Source organism: Mus musculus, chromosome 1 (assembly GCF_000001635.26).
Source record: "Mus musculus strain C57BL/6J chromosome 1, GRCm38.p6 C57BL/6J".
NCBI classification, from domain to species: domain Eukaryota; kingdom Metazoa; phylum Chordata; class Mammalia; order Rodentia; family Muridae; genus Mus; species Mus musculus.
This window is the reverse complement of record NC_000067.6, coordinates 133382300-133399734: the sequence shown is the minus strand read 5'-3', so window position 1 is coordinate 133399734 and position 17435 is coordinate 133382300. Positions and strand designations below refer to the sequence as shown.

Sequence of the window (17435 nt, the reverse complement as noted above, 5' to 3'; positions counted from 1 at the left end):
AGGAGCACACACACTTGACTTCTCTAGGCCTCGCTATCTCCATTTATCTAAAAACTGGGATGCTGGACAGGAGGGAGGGCCACAGATAACACAGGAGAACTTCCACTGAGCTGGGTGCTGATGAGCGGTATCTGATTGATGGCTCCTGGCTAGGACTTGGGGTTACAGAATAGGGTAGAACTGGGGGATCCCATAGTTGTCTCCTGTGCACTGAGGGCTTTGGGTTTGGGGAATCTGGAAAGAGGGAAATCCCCTGAGAAGGCATGGCATGCGTTTTGCAAGGAAGGCGTTATTAAGGAGATTGATAGGGTCTTTAGCCCCTGGAGAAGAAGGGGCTTCAGGGAGGCTCCTATCAGGTCTATAAGAAAGCGCTTGTCCCAGCAGGGGAGAAAGAAGGAGGAATGAGCTCGCTCTGCTACTGCTGGTGTCCTTCACACAGAGGAAGTACAGGGAGCAGCATCAGTCTCCCTTGCTCCAGGCACTGTGCTAGGACCTGGGGCTACAGTGATAAGTGTAAGGTGCATGGGTCAGGTTCCCAGGCAATGGGGGAGAGCCAGAAACATCCTCAGGCATTCTGAGGCATCACCAGCTGTGATTGGTCCTTTGAAGACCAAGTTCAAGGTACCTTGAGAATGTAAAACAGGCACATTTGATAGGTTACCTCTTCATCTTGGGTTCTCTTATCCCCATTGTGCAGTGCAGGGAGTCCCAAGATGCCATTTCCTGATATCAGATAACCCTGTGTATGACCTGAAGGTATTGGGTGCGTATGGGAAAACTGGAAAAGGGCATCCACGGGAGAAGATGGCCTGAGGGACACGCTGGAACTCAAGTACGTGCTGCTGTGTCTATAGATAGATAGATAGATAGATAGATAGATAGATAGATAGATAGATAGAGATGAGATTGGCTGTGCTGCTCAGTGGTAGAGTACACACTAGGCTGGTGAGGTCCTGGGTACAATCCCCATCGAAACCCCAAACAAACAAAATGATAAAACGAATTAGGTGACTCTTGGGTGCTGAGGCAGGTGGATCTGAAGGTCAGTTTGCTCTACACCGTTAGGCCCTGTCTCAGGGAAAGATATTTTAAAAAAAGGTGAGCTCAATGTTTTGTCTAGTGCTAGGAAAATGGCTCAGAGATTGAGAGTGGTTACCGCTCTTGCCAAGGACAAGTGACCAGGTGGCTTACAACCACTCACAGTTCCAGCTGTAGCTCCAGGGGGATCTGATGCCTCTGCCTTCAGCATGCATTTATGAGTGCACACACACACACACACACACACACACACACACACACACACACAATTAAAAATAAAACAGATCTTTAAAAGATGTAAGAGAGGAACAAAAAGAGAGGATGTCCTATCTAACCTAACCCATCAGTTTGTACCCACAACTCGTTAGCTTTGGGACCCTTGGTGTGTTTGATACGGCACATTCCTACCGGCACTAGCTGCATTACTGGGGCTCAGTAGCTAAATGTAGCCAGTAGGGCTGGTTCTGGGCAGTCAGGACAGGCAGTGGACTCTTCTGTTTCCCCCTCAGTGGGGTGGATGGATGGTCACCACGTCCAGTGGGGCAGCACTTGGCCTCGGCGTTCATCTGACCGTGCTCTCTGGCTGCGGTGGCTGTGACTGCTTGCACTGAGGTAGGAGTTGGAAGCCCAGAGGCTGGGCCTAATGAAGAAGAAAAGCCCTTGGGATCCAAGTGTGGCCAGAGGAGGCGACCTGGTGGCAGCCAGTGGGTGTGGGACAGAGGTGGCTGAGAGCCGAGGGATCAGAAGCCCACAGGCCTTCATTGTGCGCCTGTCACACTTCCTCTGGCTTTATTGCTTTTGTCCAACACCCTATTGTCTGGTTTCCTTTTGTCCCGGCTTTCAGCACCACTGCCTTTTATTTTCCAGCCAGCCTGGTTGTTTTCATTTCTTTTGTCTGAAGTTCCTGAGAGGAAGGTTTTATTTTCAGCGGTTTGATTAATTCACAGCTTGAGCCCGGGTTTGTTTGTTATGTAATTGTTGCCCTCAGCTCCGGGGTAATACCCCGCCCCCACTCCTGCCCCCTGCGGGGCCTGGCTCCCAGCCCCTCCCCAGCCGGATGGGCTGAGCTGCCTGCTTTCTGCAGGTTCTCCAGGCACCCCCAGAACCCCTGGGCCTAACTGGGCTGGGGTCTCTTTTTTTCTCTTCATCCAGGTGAGATGGGGGACCTCTGAGGGTCCACTAGCCCGCTCTCGCCCTGCTCTCTCTCTTCTGGGTTGCTGAGGCACCAGGTGCTCAGAAAGTGGGTGGGGGAGTCTGCTGTGGTCTGATCTGAAGGGTGCAATCAAATACATACGTGTCAATTATAATATTCTTGTAACTGGTCTTAAGACACCTTATGTATGTGTTCTGTTGTATACAGAACTGTAACATTATATAATTGAGTCCACAGTGCCAGAGGGGTTGGTGTAAGCTATAGACTACAGTATACCCTGTACCGGGTTGATGTGATGGACAGATGCACTTGTCCCTTTATTTTCGCTCCACTGTGATCTGAAAGTATAAGATGGAAAATTCTACACGTAAATAATTCATAATGGGTTTTTCAGTTGTCTTGCTTTAAATGTGTTTGTTGTGTGTGTGACAGGGAGGAGGTATTTGGCGTGTATGGCAGTCAGGTGACAATTCTGGAGTGGTTCTTACCTTCGACATTTTTTGTTGCTCGAGCTCAGTCAGCCAGGCTTGCACTGTTGGGCAGCAAGCGCCTTTGCCTAGGAGGCTTCTTGATCTTGTTTTGGAGTTTTTAAAACAGCCTCATGAGCCCAGGCTGCCCCTTAACTGTTATGTAGCCAAGGATGACCTCAAACTTGTGACCTTCCTGTCTCTACCTCCTGAGGATCACAGGTGTGTACCACCAATTCCAGCTTTTGTGGTTGTTTCTTGAGATACTGTGTCTCCGTGTATAACCTTGGCTGTTCTGGAACTCACTCTGTAGACCAGGCTGGCCTTGAACTCAGAGATCCGCCTGCCTCTGCCTCCCAAGTGCTGGGATTAAAGGTGTGTGCCACCACCTGGCTGTTAGGTTTGTTTTGGCACACCCAGTTAGGTATAGTGCTGGGGACCGAGTTTAAAACTTTGTACATACTAGGCAAACACTCTACCCCTGAATTACATACACTCCTTTGTCATACTCAACAGCGGCCCCAACCTGAAGTCACAGGAATGCTGGAATCCCAGTGCTTGATTGGACAGTCTCATCAATTTAAGAACACTTAATTTGCCATGCAGAAAATCCGGGTTTGGTTCCCAGCACCCACACAGTGGCTCATATGACCTGTAATTCCACTTCAGGGGATCTGACGCCTTCTCTGGCTTCCGTGGGCACATGCATGTGCACAAAAATTCACTCAGGCATACATACATCCACATAAGAGGTGAAAGTTCTCCATAGAGGGAAAATTGTTTGCTAAAGTTGATAAAACCTAGTGAGAAGACACCGACTGTGGGATGGTGAAGAAAGGAAAAGGATTTTGTTGTTTTTTTTTTTTAAAGATTTATTTATTATAAAATAAATATGTGAGTGTACTGTCTCTCTCTTCAGACACACCAGAAGAGGGCATCAGATCCCACTACAGATGGTTGTGAGCCACCATATGGTTTCTGGGAATTGAACTCAGGACCTCTGGAAGAGCAGTCAGTGCTCTTAACCGCCGAGCCATCTCTCCAGCCCATGGTTTTGTCATTTTTGCTGCAACTCAGACTGCAAGTGAACAGCTTTGGTGTGGGACCATGGCTGGTTAAGCTGGGGAGTGGTACAGCGACAGGAATCTGCTGGGGACATACATGTCCCATACGTGGCAATCGTGTGTCGCACAGCCTCTTCTGTTTAAGGGTCTGTTACAGCATCTTATGGTTGCCCTCCGTCTGCTCTGAAAACTGAATCCCTGTGCATCTAAGTCCATTTTCTCCCATTGTAGAGAGTGGGATGACAACAAGTACCTCTGTCTGTGTTACCCACGGCAGGAGGCCACAGGAATACCAGTCAGCTAATAAGCCAATCAGTTCAATTGTCCAATAACACCACATGCACGCCTACCTCTCAGTGACGACATCAATCCATTTGTGAAGGCAGAGGGCTCCTGACCCAATCACCTCCAAAGAGGCCCCACCTCCCAATGTTTTTCCAAGAGGCCAGGTCCTTGTGTGCTACTGGAGCGCAGAGCACACCTCTGAGTGCTTGCCCCAGGAACTGGGGAGGGTGGGCAACTGCTGCTCTGGCCTTTCGCCTGCCGTGATCTTGGAAATGACATTGCAAAGTTCCTCTGATGCTCATCCTCTGGTGATGTTGAGCGGTCATGTGGTAGGAGAGGAGGCAGCTTTGCACGAGCGTCCACCAAGCATATTGCAGGTTGGGCATGGTGGCATAGGCCCGTGATCCCAGCACTGGCATGCAAGGCCATCCTCAGCTACATAGTTCAGTTCTAGCCTGGCTAAATGAGACCCTGTCTTGGAATACAAACAAATGTAAAAACCCAAGGGATAGGGATGGTAAGATGGCTCAGTGGTTAGGAACACTTGATGGTCTTCCAGAGGACCTGGATTCCGTTTCCAGCACCCATTGGTGGCTCACAGCCATCTGTAACTCAAGCTCTAGGGAATCCAATACCCTGCTCTGGGCTCTGAGGTTACCAGGCATAAATGTGAAATACATATTTACATATAGGCAAAATGCACATACAGATAAAATAAATATTAAAAAACGATTTTTGGAGGAAAAATAAAACCACAGAGCTGCACAGATGGCTTAGCAGTCGGAGTGCTTGCTGCTCTGTGGAGGACGGTTTCCAGCACCCACATCTGCTGGTGTAGCAGTTCCCAGTTAACTCTACTCAAATCCTCCCAGCAGTGGCTCCTTGCTGCCTGCGCCAGTGTTCTAGGTTCTGAAATGAAAGACACACTCAACACTCACACACAGTCTTATATTTTAATATGCCTTAAACAGCTCAGTGACTGGGCTATTTTCAAACCTCCACATGGCTAACACAATCCCCTCTGATATTCCGGAGTTATTACTCACTAAAACCTAAAACCTGTATTCCATCTTGGCTGCTGGAACCCAGACCTGCAGCCCCCAACCCCAACCCCCCCACGGCGAGTCCCCAGCACCTACATGACAGCTATGTTCTCTGTCTTGCAATACCTCAGGCGTGGCTTCTATTCCTTTCCTGGGGTGGCAGCTATCTCCCTGACTGCTCTTCCTTAGTCCCTTGTCCCGGAATCCTAAAGTCTCGCCTTTGTCTCCATGCCCAGCCATTGACAACTTTATTTACCAATCAAAACCAATGGGGGGGGGGGGGTTGGGCAGGGTCTTCCGTGCTGATGGTGGCTCACTTCCACCTTGACTCCTCCACCTTCAGGAGAGCTGATGCCCTCCTCTAGCCTCTCGGCATCCCCCTGCACATATCCACGCACATAACACGTAATTAAAAATTAAGAATAAATCTTAAAAAAACAAAAAAACAAAAAACTCCTCAGCAAATCCCCAAGTTTGGCATTACAAGTATCAGTGCCAGCAGGGGCAGACTCCACTAGCGATGCTGAGCTAGAGAGCAGAACAGAATGCCATTCATCTGTATTTTACAATGAGGCATGTGATATACAGACATGTAAATATAAGAAATATTTCACTTTGACTTGTCCCTGCAGTGAGAAGAATGACTGGCTGTAGGTTCGTCGTAGAGCAGATGCGTAACTTGTGTGGAGTTCTAGGTTTGATCCTCAAGTCCATTAAAAAAATAAATGTCTTGTACTAGGGAGATGGTTCTTGGCTTTCTTTTGGTCAAATTGGGAACTAAGGCATCTCTGTATGCTGTGTGTGCAGGCTCCTGCCGATTCTAGCCATGTTGGTCATTGAATTGGAAGTTCTAATCCAATTATTTTGGGGGATAGAGTCTCACTGGCTAACTGTGGCTATTCTTTGAACTCACTTTGTAGATGAGGCTGGCCTCCAACTCACAGACATCTGCCTGCCTCTGCTTCCCAACTGCTGGGATTAAAGGTGTGGGCCACACGTGGCCGTCAAATTCAGGCTCTTATAATGCTGACTCTCGGTCTGAATCTGTAGTCGCTACATCCAGGGCACACATACAGTGTTCAGTTCTCTTGGGTTCAGAAGCAGCCAGTTAGCCACGCTGGCTTCCTCTGGTGAGCCCCTCAGCTCACTAGACACAACGTTGCAAGTACCGGTGGCCTGAGGCCGCAGCTCGGCTGGGTTCACTCTGCCATGTGCGAGGCCCTGGCACTGGGAAAGAAAAAGGAGAAAGCCAGTCCTAAAGCAGGCTTGTGTAGGCGTATGGATCTTTGAGCAGGGCTGGGAGGTGCTTTGTTGGGGAAACAAAGGGTGGAGGTACTTCCTGGCGGGCAGAGTGGGTTTATAACTGGGCCATGGGCCTCATTCACTCAGTGTCCTCTGTCCCTCCTTCTGCAGGATGTCCATGCAGAGCCCCGTCTCTGTGCAGCTGGCCCCAGACAGCGCTAGCACCATGGTGAACTGCACCATCAAGTCTGAGGAGAAGAAGGAGCCTTGCCACGAGGCTCCCCAAGGTGCAGCCCCTGCAGTGGAGACCCAGCCTGGAGACCCGGCCCTGGCCTCTCAGGATGCCACCAACGCTAAAGCTCCTCCTCAGGTGCCTAGCACTCTCCAGGGACCCCCGGGGTCAGTGTGCCCACTCCGCCGGCTTTGTGGCTTCACAACTGAGGCCAAGTCACTCATTTCTAACAGGCCTGCATGTTCTTGCCTAGCTCTTGTGTGCAGCTCTTCTCTGCAAGGGCATTGTGGGGCCTAGGTGCGCAGAGGGGAGGAGCCACTGTGGTCAGGGCTACAAACTGAGTCACCTGTCAGAGCAGGACAGGGGCTAAATGCGTTCATCCCTCCCTGTGTGACATTCTCAGAGGCCAGAGTCCTTGTACCTGATGACTAGTTGGGGACGAGATACACGTGACCTGGGAAAGATAGTCTCATGGAGTTGGAGTAAAACTGCTGCTCCAAGAATGATTTCCCTAAGATGAGGGGACTCAGGTTGGAGAGATGATTCAGGGGGTGAAGTGCTTGCTGCACTGTGTGAGCCTGGAAGTTTGGGTTCCTAGAACCCTTGTGAAAAAGCCAGGAAAGTGTGGCCGCTACCTGGAGCCGGAGATTGGGAGCCCCTGGAACAAGAGACCGGGAGACCCGACCCAGTAAATAAATAGTAGTGCTTGTCAAATGTGGGCCTACAGACAGACAGACAGACACACACACACACACACTCTCAAATATACTTGCCTCAGTAAATAAATGAGTGTTGTCAAATGTGGGCCTCCAGACACACACACACACACACACACACACACACACACACACACAAAAATGCATCTGCATCAGTAAATAAATGACAGGTGCTTGTCAAGTGTGGGCCGACAGATGAGGACACACACACACACACACACACACACACACACACACACGAAAGGGAATTGAAGTATATGGTAGGGACCTCTGCAGGTCTACAGGAAATTTATTTTGATAACTCTAAAGAGGAGCCCAGTTTGGAAGAGTGAGTGGGAAGGTCAGTCCTAGAGGACTGAGGGCCTTAGGCACAGGAGGCGTGGGGCTTCCGTTAGATGTGACACGGGACACTGCTGCTGCTTCTGCAGCGGCATGGCTGTGGTGCCACCGCCGCCGCCTCCTCTTGTTTTTGTTTTTTGTTTTGTTTTTTGTTTCTTTATGATCAGGCTGGCTAGGAACTCACAGAGATTCCCCTGCCTCTGCCCCTTGAGCTCTGGGATTAAAGGTGTGTGCCACCATGTCTGTTTGAATGCTTCTTCTAATATAATGAGGGTTTTTCTTGCCTGAATGTGTGTAAGTGTTCTACGTGCGTGCCTGGTGCCACAGAGGTCAGAAGAGAGTGTCAGATCCCCTGGAACCGGAGTGGTTGTGAACCACCATGTGGGCACAGGGACCTGAACCTGGGTTTTCTGCAAGAGCAACAAATACTCTGAATTGCTGAGCCATCTCATCAGGCCCAAATTTTTTGTTTGTTTGTTTTTTGGGGTTTTGTTTTATTTTTATTTATTTTATTTTTTGGTATGTATCTGTCTAGGAGTATGTGCACGTTGAGTGCAGTTGCCCTCAGTGACCAGAAGAGGGTGTTGGATCTTCTGGAGCTGGGTGTGGGTGCTGGGAACTAAACTCTGGTTCTCTAGGGCTTTGTTCCAGCTCCAGGGACCACTTAGGGAAGCCACAGTGGGTACCTTTAAGCAAGTAAGCAGCCTGCTGGAGCAGCATGTGGGTTCATAGTAACGACTAGCTGAGGGTGAGCTCTGTGTTAGCTCCTTCTCTAGTGCTGGGACAGATGTCTGAACAACCTACAGAAGGATTTACTACAGTTCGAGGGTAAATATCGTGGAGAAGACATGATGGCCAGGAACTTGAGGCCTCTGGCCACGGTGCGTCTGTAGTCTGGTAGGGGGCAGGTAAAACAGTCCAGGGTCCCACATTCAGAATGAATCTCCCCTTATCAGTTAAACCACCCTCATAGACAAACCTAGCAGTGTGTTTCCATGGTAATCCAGTCCCATGATCGGCCCCTCCTGAAGTACTGGCCTCTTTCAGATACTTTAGTACCAAGATTTTAGAGACAGGCCTGACTTTCAGAGTTGTCAGGGGCTTGTGTGAGATCCAGCCCAGCCTGGAGTGAAACGCAGGTCTCTTGCTGTCCCCAAGTCCCTGTTCATGTCACTGTGTCATTTATCAGGTCCTATGAGCAGGGGTTGGGAATGCTTTAGGGTTCCTCAGAAAGGACACCTTTGTGCTGCTTAGCCCTCTGTACCACGTGCTTTCTATCTTGGGAGTGGCAGTGATAATTCTGTGTCTCTTACAGGACTGTGCCTCACCAGAGAGCAGTGGGTCCCCAGAACCCAAGAGACCAGCAGCTTCCGAGGCTGCTTCGGGAAGCCAGGAGCGCCTGGACTTCAACCGCAACTTACAGGAGGGTAGGCAGGATACCTGTCGGGTCAGAGGTGAGGTCTAGACTAGTCTCTGCTGGCCCTCACCCTGCCCTTCCCTGCCCTTCCAGTTGTGCCAGCCATTGAGAAGCTGCTGTCCAGTGACTGGAAGGAGAGGTTTCTGGGAAGAAGCAATGTGGAAGCTAAGGATGTCAAAGGTGCGTACAGGCCTGCGTACAGAGGGCAGGGAGGGCATCTTAGAGCCTTTCCCTTCTGGTCTGGTCTCGAACGCTAGGTAAACTGAGCCGTACCTCATGCACCTGTCCTGTGTCTTTGATCCCACCTGGTCCCACCTGAGGGTCCTCACTATGAAGGGTCCTCGCCTAGAAGACTCTGAGCAGTAGTCTGGTCCATTCCCAGATGGGGAGGCCTAGATGGATCCATTCCTGGGATCCATCCCAGCTTTCCTTCAGGACCCTTGGGGCTAGAGGCTCAGCAGTCACCTTCCAGCTCTCAGCCTACCTTGTAAGGGAGCTGACAGTTTGTACTCACTGTTACTGTTGGAGTTGAGGCTGGGCTTTCGGGATGGTAGGGAGAGCTGCTGCTTACCTCAGTGATCATTTTGTCAGTGTTCTCGACCACACCCACAGTGGGAGCTTTACATCAATGCTTCTGCTCCCCTCCCCTCTCTCCCCCCTCCCCCATTCACTGACTGGGAGTCCCAGGGATGAGGGCCTGAGCTGCATCTTCCAGAGGCATCCTGGGTATAAATGGTCCCCAGTTCAGCTGTTAGGACCAAACTGCCATATCAGACAGCCAGGTTGAAATGGAAGGTGGGGACATGAGCACACATTGCTGTCCCCAAGCCAAACAAATATCACACATTAGCACATTCATCCTCATACTAACCCTGTCAAGTGACTGTCATTGTGCCAACCAGTAGATTAAAAAAGAAAAATCCCAGGGCTGGAGAGATGGCTCAGCAGTTAAGAGCACTGACTGCTCTTCCAAAGGTCCTGAGTTCAATTCCCAGCAGCCACAATAGTGGCTCACAACCATCTGTAAAGATATCCGATGCCCTTTTCTGGTGTGTCTGGAAACAACTACAGTGTACTCATATAAATAAAATAAATCTTTTTTTAAAAAATCCCCTAAAGCACAGAGAGGTTGAAGACTGGGCTGGCAGGACCCTGAGACAGAGCACTTGTCAGATGGGTGGGTGGGCAGATAGACAGGTGAACTAACAAGAACTCCCACAGCAGCATTTCTCTGTGGAACAGGGACCCAAGAGAGCCTGGCTGAGAAGGAACTCCAGCTTTTGGTCATGATCCATCAGCTCTCTGCCCTTCGGGACCAGCTCCTTACGGCCCACTCTGAGCAGAAGAACATGGCCGCCATGCTGTTTGAGAAGCAGCAGCAACAGATGGAACTGGCCAGGCAGCAGCAGGAGCAGGTGTGCCTGGGTTGGGGCTTCAGAGTCCTCCATGGGGAAGGGTGACTGCTGAAGAGAAAACCAGGCTCTGAGAACTGGCGCCCACTCGGCTGTGCCCCCTGGCACTAGGCTCTGTCCCCTGGTGCTCTGCTCTGTCTCCTGGCACTCGCCTATGTCCCCTGGAGCTCAGCTCTGTCCCCTGGCTCTCTGCTCTGTCCCCTGGCTCTCTGCTCTGTCCCCTTGCTCTCTACTTGGCCTCCTGGGGGAAGTCAGGGGTAAGCTGGGACAGGCGCCCGAGGAGGGCCTGGGCCGTCCGTGATCCCCTTGTCAACTCCATGCCTCCCCAGATCGCCAAGCAGCAGCAGCAGCTGATTCAACAGCAGCACAAGATCAACCTCCTGCAGCAGCAGATCCAGGTGCTGATGGGAGGGGCGCAGGCCAAGGGTGGCACTGGCCCGGGGAACCATCGGGAAAGGGGTGTGGAGCAATCCCTCCTCCATGCACTGAGCCTGATGAAGAGACCATACTTTTGCTCCAGTTCCCTCCGATTCTATTGTCCTGTTTTTAGAGGGTGACCCAGGATGTCTTCCCCTGGTCCCCATTGAGATGTAAGGACAAGGAGATGGGTTCACAGATGTGATATGGTAGACAGAACCATTGGAAAACTGTTCCCACTCTGTACCCTGTGTGTACTCACCCCCCCCCCCAGGTCCTGGGCTGACCCCCCAGCTGGACAGCTCTTTGGTGCCCAGGGACTTACAGTGGGTTTCTTTGCCTTCAGCAGGTTAACATGCCTTACGTCATGATCCCAGCCTTCCCCCCAAGCCACCAGCCTTTGCCTGTCACTCCTGACTCCCAGCTGGCTTTACCTATTCAGCCCATTCCCTGCAAGCCAGGTGAGTGGGGCGGGCGGGAGGCCACAGAGGCAGCTTCCTTGACTTGAGGGAAGGAGTCCGGGGCCACAGTTTGGGATCTGCCCAGTGGAAGAACAAGTCCTTTCTGAACTTAGTCAGGAGAATGAAAAGGAAGAGTGTGCCGCCAAGCTCTCAGGAGACTCAGAAGGCTCTCTGAGGAGGTGGCGCTTGATGGTTGGGTCCTGGAGAAGGGTGATAGGATCCGTGAGGGAGAAACTGGAACTGAGGTGCGAGGCTCAGCGGGAAGGGCTTGCGTGTGAGCGGTGTGAGAGCGACAGGGATCCGGGAGGAGGCTGTGGAGGATTGGAAGGGAGTGCCTTGGAACACTTGAGCAGGGAGTGTGTTCTCTCTGGCGGCGGGGGATGGGAATGAAGGTGACAGATGGAAGGATCGCAGTGAGTTCTGGTGACAGTGCCCACAGACAGAGTTGGGACAGGGCGGACATGCTGCCTGTAAATGCCACACAGGATAAGTAGCAGTGAAAACAACTCGTAATCTACCCTCCCTGTTCCACGTGACCGAGACAGTACAGGCTCCCAGCCACAGAGCCAACCAGGCTTGCTAGCCTGAGTTCATCATCCTCAAATATCCTCCATCTTACTACCCCAACTCCACCCTGGCTGAAACTGAGTGTCCTCCTCTGAGCCCTTATCACTACCTGCTGTGCTGCTAGTGATTGATACACAGTCTTATCTCTGCTGCTTTCCTTCTTGATTCTAAGCCCAGTGAGGTAAAGTAGATAGGAGGGAGAGAACTGTCTAGGCCAAGGGATGGGTTATGGAGTCTAGACCTGGGTTCAAATCCTGCCGCCGCCGCCATTTAATTTGTTTGTGGACAGCCCGCTGAATTTACAAGGTCTGTTTCCTTACCTGTTAGGTTGTATAGAGAGCCCTGACTAATACACCTGTAAGATGAGGCTGTTGCTTTGAGTAACCCTTACGTACCATACATTTTATCTTAGAGGGGAAGCACACGCAGTAGCTTTGCCCCCTACACACAGCAGGGACAAGACCCGAGGGTGCCGTCCCTTGTGTGTGCATGGGGAGCTCTTTAGAGTGGGTTGGAAAGGGCAGGCAAGGCCATCAGCCTGCAGGGGCCATATGGGAAGAGGGATAGATGGTTCCCTGCACTACCTTAGCCTGACAACAACAGGAAAGGTTGGACCAGCTCTACACTCTGCCCTGTGGTCCTGGGGCCTGTCACTTGGTGCCTGCTATTCTGGGCTCACCTGGGACTTTGTCCCTTGCCGCTTTTCTTTCCCCAGTGGAATACCCACTGCAGCTGCTGCACAGCCCGCCTGCCCCTGTGGTGAAGAGGTCGGGGGTGGCCGCCCACCACCCCCTGCAGGTACTCCTTTGCCTACCTTTGCTGCCTGGGAGCCCCTCCCTTGCGGAGCCAATGTCCCTCTTTGCTCTTGGCTCACTCGCCTTGAGTCCTGTCTGTCCTGTGATGGGGTGGTCCTCCTTGGGTGTTTCTCATTCTCTGTCTTTTTGGGTCGGCAGGAGCCCCCACAACCACTGAACCTCACAGCCAAGCCCAAGGTACCTGAGCTGCCCAACACCTCCAGCTCTCCCAGCCTGAAGATGAACAGTTGTGGGCCTCGCCCCGCCAGCCATGGGGCTCCCACAAGGGACCTGCAATCCAGCCCCCCCAGCCTGCCTCTGGGTAAGCCTTTTCATCTGCTCTCACCTTAGACGACAGTGAGTCGTCTCACCTTAGACAGTTGAGCCAGACGCCACCTTGGGCACGGTCCTTCCCTTTCTCCGTTCTAGTTTGGGGTTTTTAAACAGTTCTAAGGTACTCCCATCACCGAGCTCCACCCCAGCCTCTGCTTTCTTAAAGCCGGGGATGAGGCTTGCTCTGAGGACGCCTCCTTCCATGGCGCCTTTGTTCTCCAGGATCAGATTAGACAGCATGGGGTCAGGCCACTGAGCTGCGCATCTGAGAGAGTTGCCTCATTCCCGACCCTTGGCACCCTGCAGCAGGCAGTCCTCAGGGAGGTGTGGGGATGGGCAGGGAGTGTACTGCCACAAGGAGACCCTTAGGTGTGACGTGGCAGGAAGCATAAATATGTGGGCTGCTCCTGGGACAAAGCCCTCGGGTCCCTGCCCTTCACTTTGTTCCCTCTCCAAACAGGCTTCCTCGGTGAAGGGGACGCCGTCACCAAAGCCATCCAGGATGCCCGGCAGCTGCTGCACAGCCACAGTGGGGCTTTGGAAAACTCCCCCAATACCCCATTCCGGAAGGTATGGGCCAATCTTCCTCTGCCCAGAGGACAGGAAGATGAAGACAGGATGACAGAGGAAGTACTCATGCCCACATTGTCTCTGTCACCTGCAGGACCTCATCAGCCTGGACTCCTCCCCGGCCAAGGAGCGGCTGGAGGAGAGCTGTGTGCATCCCCTGGAGGAAGCCATGCTGAGCTGTGACATGGATGGTGAGAGCTCTGGCGCTGGGCGCCACTTAACTCCACTAGGGCTGTGTCCGTCCCTGATTCCTTCCTCCCTCCTTTCTTGGGTCCTTCCTGGCATGTGTCTCCATTGTTCCCTGGTGTCTCTATCCGTGGGTCGTCTTCTGGTATCTTGTAACAACTCTGTGGAGCCCTGCTTCTCTGGATCTTTGCTGTGCCTGTTCTCTGGCCGTGGTGGGCCTCTGCTTACCGCTGGCCTTCGCTTCCCTCCTCATCCTCTACTTCCTGCCTTGCTAGGCCTGAGCTGACTTCTCTATGAGCCTCATCAGTGCCTCCTGGTGGCCATGCAAGGGATATCTCTGCCAGCCCCAAAGCTGTTGCCTGCCTGACTCTTACCTACCCATCCTCCAGGCTCCCGTCATTTTTCCGAGTCTCGGAACAGCAGCCACATCAAGAGACCCATGAATGCCTTCATGGTGTGGGCCAAGGATGAACGGAGGAAAATTCTCCAGGCCTTCCCAGACATGCATAACTCCAGCATCAGCAAGATCCTTGGTAAGGGCCAGGGCGTGGGTCCTCTGCAGCTCAGGGTGTTGAGCCCAGGGGACATAGCTCAGTAGGACTGGGTCTGTTTGGAGTTTTCATGCCTTATTGAATCCTGGTAGAATCTTACCAGGTGTAGCAGTTGAGATGTTCTTGGCAGCTGGATCCTAGGACCTTGTACCAGCGCAGGGCTCTTTTGGTTGTCCCTCCCCTTGGGATTTTGTGTATTCTTTACCACCTCCAAACACCCGGTGCCTCTTATGGCCTGTGCTTTGGCAGAAAATAGAGACTAGCATTGTGGACCATTGGTATAGAGACTTTGTGTCAGAGGCTGAGGAGCGGGCAGGGCCGACAAGTCTGAATAAGGGTGGTGTTTTCATGGCTGAGTCCCCTCCAGTAACTGCGCGGGTTTCTTGTCTGGAACACCAGGGTTGTTTTCGGCTTTCCCATGTCTACCCTGGCCCATGCTCTACCACTGAGCTACACCCCAGATTCACATCGGATACTTGATGGCTTGGAGTGGCTGCTCTTTCGTGAATGCCTTTGGGGCGGAGACCTCTCAGGGGTGCCGAGTTGTTTGACATGAGAATGGTACAGACTCCCCGTCATTGCCAGCCTCATCTCTTCCTGGCCCAGCATCCAGGGAGCATCCACACTTGGCCAGGCCCTTGATGAGTGCTTATGCCTTATCATTTTTGATCCCAATTGAAGACCAGGGTCCAATCAGGACTTCTAGCTAGGGCTTGGAACCTGGTGGGGTACCACGAGAGTCTGGCCCTTAGTTTTTGCCTGGTATTGGATCAGGTTCTCGCTGGAAGTCCATGACCAACCAGGAGAAACAGCCGTACTACGAGGAGCAGGCCCGTCTGAGCCGGCAGCACCTGGAGAAATACCCTGACTATAAGTACAAGCCAAGGCCTAAGCGTACCTGTGTCGTGGAGGGCCGGCGGCTGCGAGTGGGCGAGTACAAGGCCTTGATGAGGACACGGCGCCAGGGTGCTCGCCAAAGCTACACCATCCCGTGAGCAGGCCCTCCCTGGTGGCCAGAGGCGGCTTGTGGCTGCTGTGAGAGACTGGGGTTGTGTGTGTGTCTGGTCTTTGTGTGAGGCAGGCAGAGCAGCCAGCAAGGATCTGGGAGCAGAGTTGTGTGCCATCTGCCTGTGTGTGACCCCTGATGGATAATGACTGTGTGCGAGACTGGTGACTGGGAGTTGGGTATAAGACCTAAACTGGGGCACCTGCAGCCTGACAAACGCAGGGCAAATTGAGAACACCACAGGTATTCATCCCGTAGGAAGGCCCCTTATTTGACCATGACAGGCACTAGGGTAGAGTTCTGTGGTCAATGACACTAAAACAAAATAATATTCACGTGCCACCGTCCAACATACCCTCGACTCTGAGCTTTCGAGCTATAGCTGGCAGTGAATTTGGCCATCAGGAAGCACACGCAAGGGCCAGAGTATGCCGGTTACCCAGCCTGCAGGGAGGGCTGGAAGGGCTGGGAGGGCACATGGGTACATCTGTAATTGCGAATTTTCTCTGCCTCTCAGCCCGCAGGCTGGCCAGGCACAGGTGAGCTCAGATATCCTGTTCCCTCGGGCAGCGGGCTTGCCCCTGGCACGTCCACTGGTGGAGCACTATGACCCCCAGGGCCTGGACCCCAACATGCCTGTCATCATCAATACCTGCAGTCTCCGGGAGGAAGGGGAGGGCACAGATGACAGGCACTCGGTGGCCGATGGAGAGATGTACCGGTACAGCGAGGACGAGGACTCAGAGGGTGACGAGAAGAGTGATGAGGAGCTGGTGGTACTCACAGACTGATCCCCAGCTCGCTGGGCCCGGCCCGTCACCGCTGGGGGAAAGACCTTGTTCCCATCCGGACAGGCACAGCCAGCCTTCCTGAACTATCTTGGTACTTGGACTTGGGTGTGGCCAGGTGATGGGTGAAACTGCACTTGTAGATACATTCCCAAGATGGGGGTCCTCCTCTTCATCACACCTCTGGGCCCATCGGAGGAGCCAATGGCCTGGCTGGGTGGGAGTCATGTGGCCGTGGTGGACAAAGCTTGCTGAGGGTTTTAGCCCTTGGGGACAATGGCCAGGGACCACTGGATGTACTTCCTCCTGTCTGCCCACCCACTCAAGGGGATGACAGGGACACACCTGCCCCCCTGAGGTCACATGCTTTGTTTCCATTTCTTCTTGGTCCAGACCAGCCATTGTGGGACAACACACCTGCCCTACAAGCTCCCAGGTCACCCCTCTGCCACCTGGGTTACTTTGAACTCTGCAGTCTGGCTGTGCTGTCTTTTGTCTTCCAAGTCCATGTGCCTCTGGCTACTGTGTGTCTGTGCGCGGCCCACACATGTTCATCACGCCACTCTTGGCAGAAGGCATTTGCTGAGTGTCACTGTGAGCCAGGCACGCCCGTGAGCTCTGTGATGTGTGTCTTGATGCTTCTCTGGGGGCTGCTTCTGTGTTCCTTTGTCCCCACATTGCTACCTCTTTGTCAGTCTGGTGTCTCAGGTTCTGCGTATTTTCTCCCCATGTACACTTCTCCCTCTTCCTCCTCCGTCTGTCCCTGTCCCACCACACCCGCTGTATCCTCTGGGTGTTTGTAGGGCCCAGCCTGCCCCTGGGACTGGCAGTTCCTGACCCCCATGACCCCTTCCCTCCCTTCAGACTCTGCCAGTCAGTTCCCACGGAGCCATTTTTAGCTCCCAGGGCCGTGAGAGCCAGCCCAGGCCTCCAAGGGGGCTCTGCCCTGATTCCCAACGTGTGTGCCGCAGTCATGAGGATCTTTTTCTCAGTGACAGCCCTGCAGAGGGGACCCCATGGCAGCTGGTCTCCATCCCTTCTTCATGAGCTTAGGGTGGCTTCTTCCCTCCCCCCCCCCTTTCCTCCTAAATTAGCTTCCTGGTTGTATCCCAAGGAAATCATTAGCACCTAGTCAAAGATCTGGAGCTGCCCTGGGGCAGGGAAAGACCCCAAACCCCACAAGGCCAGGTGCTTCCCTCCCCACCGCTGTTGACCCTATTTCTCTCCAGACTGTTTCTTTTTATGACTGTAAACATAGATAGTGCTTTATTTTGTTACTAAGAAGATAATGATGAATAACTTAACCAGCATATTTGTTTTCTGATGGGTGTAATAAAGACCGACCATTTCAGGA

General features: G+C 52.6%; 1 protein-coding gene across 5 annotated transcripts in view; it reads left to right on the top strand.

The window, feature by feature from the left end:
* Nucleotides 1-17435, top strand: part of Sox13 (SRY (sex determining region Y)-box 13) — a 42160-nt gene extending 24725 nt beyond the window's left edge. For 2 of the 5 annotated variants that reach the window (XM_030252397.1, XM_006529277.4), the window contains exons 2-14: nt 6464-6662; nt 8895-9006; nt 9090-9176; nt 10239-10411; nt 10738-10806; nt 11175-11286; nt 12569-12651; nt 12807-12969; nt 13441-13550; nt 13645-13741; nt 14126-14269; nt 15062-15278; nt 15811-17435. In XM_030252397.1, coding sequence (XP_030108257.1) covers nt 6465-6662; nt 8895-9006; nt 9090-9176; nt 10239-10411; nt 10738-10806; nt 11175-11286; nt 12569-12651; nt 12807-12969; nt 13441-13550; nt 13645-13741; nt 14126-14269; nt 15062-15278; nt 15811-16084 — 1839 coding nt within the window. In that variant the 5' untranslated portion in view covers nt 6464 and the 3' untranslated portion in view covers nt 16085-17435. Of the gene's footprint in view, nt 1-6463; nt 6663-8894; nt 9007-9089; nt 9177-10220; nt 10412-10737; nt 10807-11171; nt 11287-12568; nt 12652-12806; nt 12970-13440; nt 13551-13644; nt 13742-14125; nt 14270-15061; nt 15279-15810 lie in introns of all 5 variants that reach the window. The other 3 variants (NM_011439.2, XM_011247945.3, XM_006529276.4) reach the window with 3 other exon arrangements.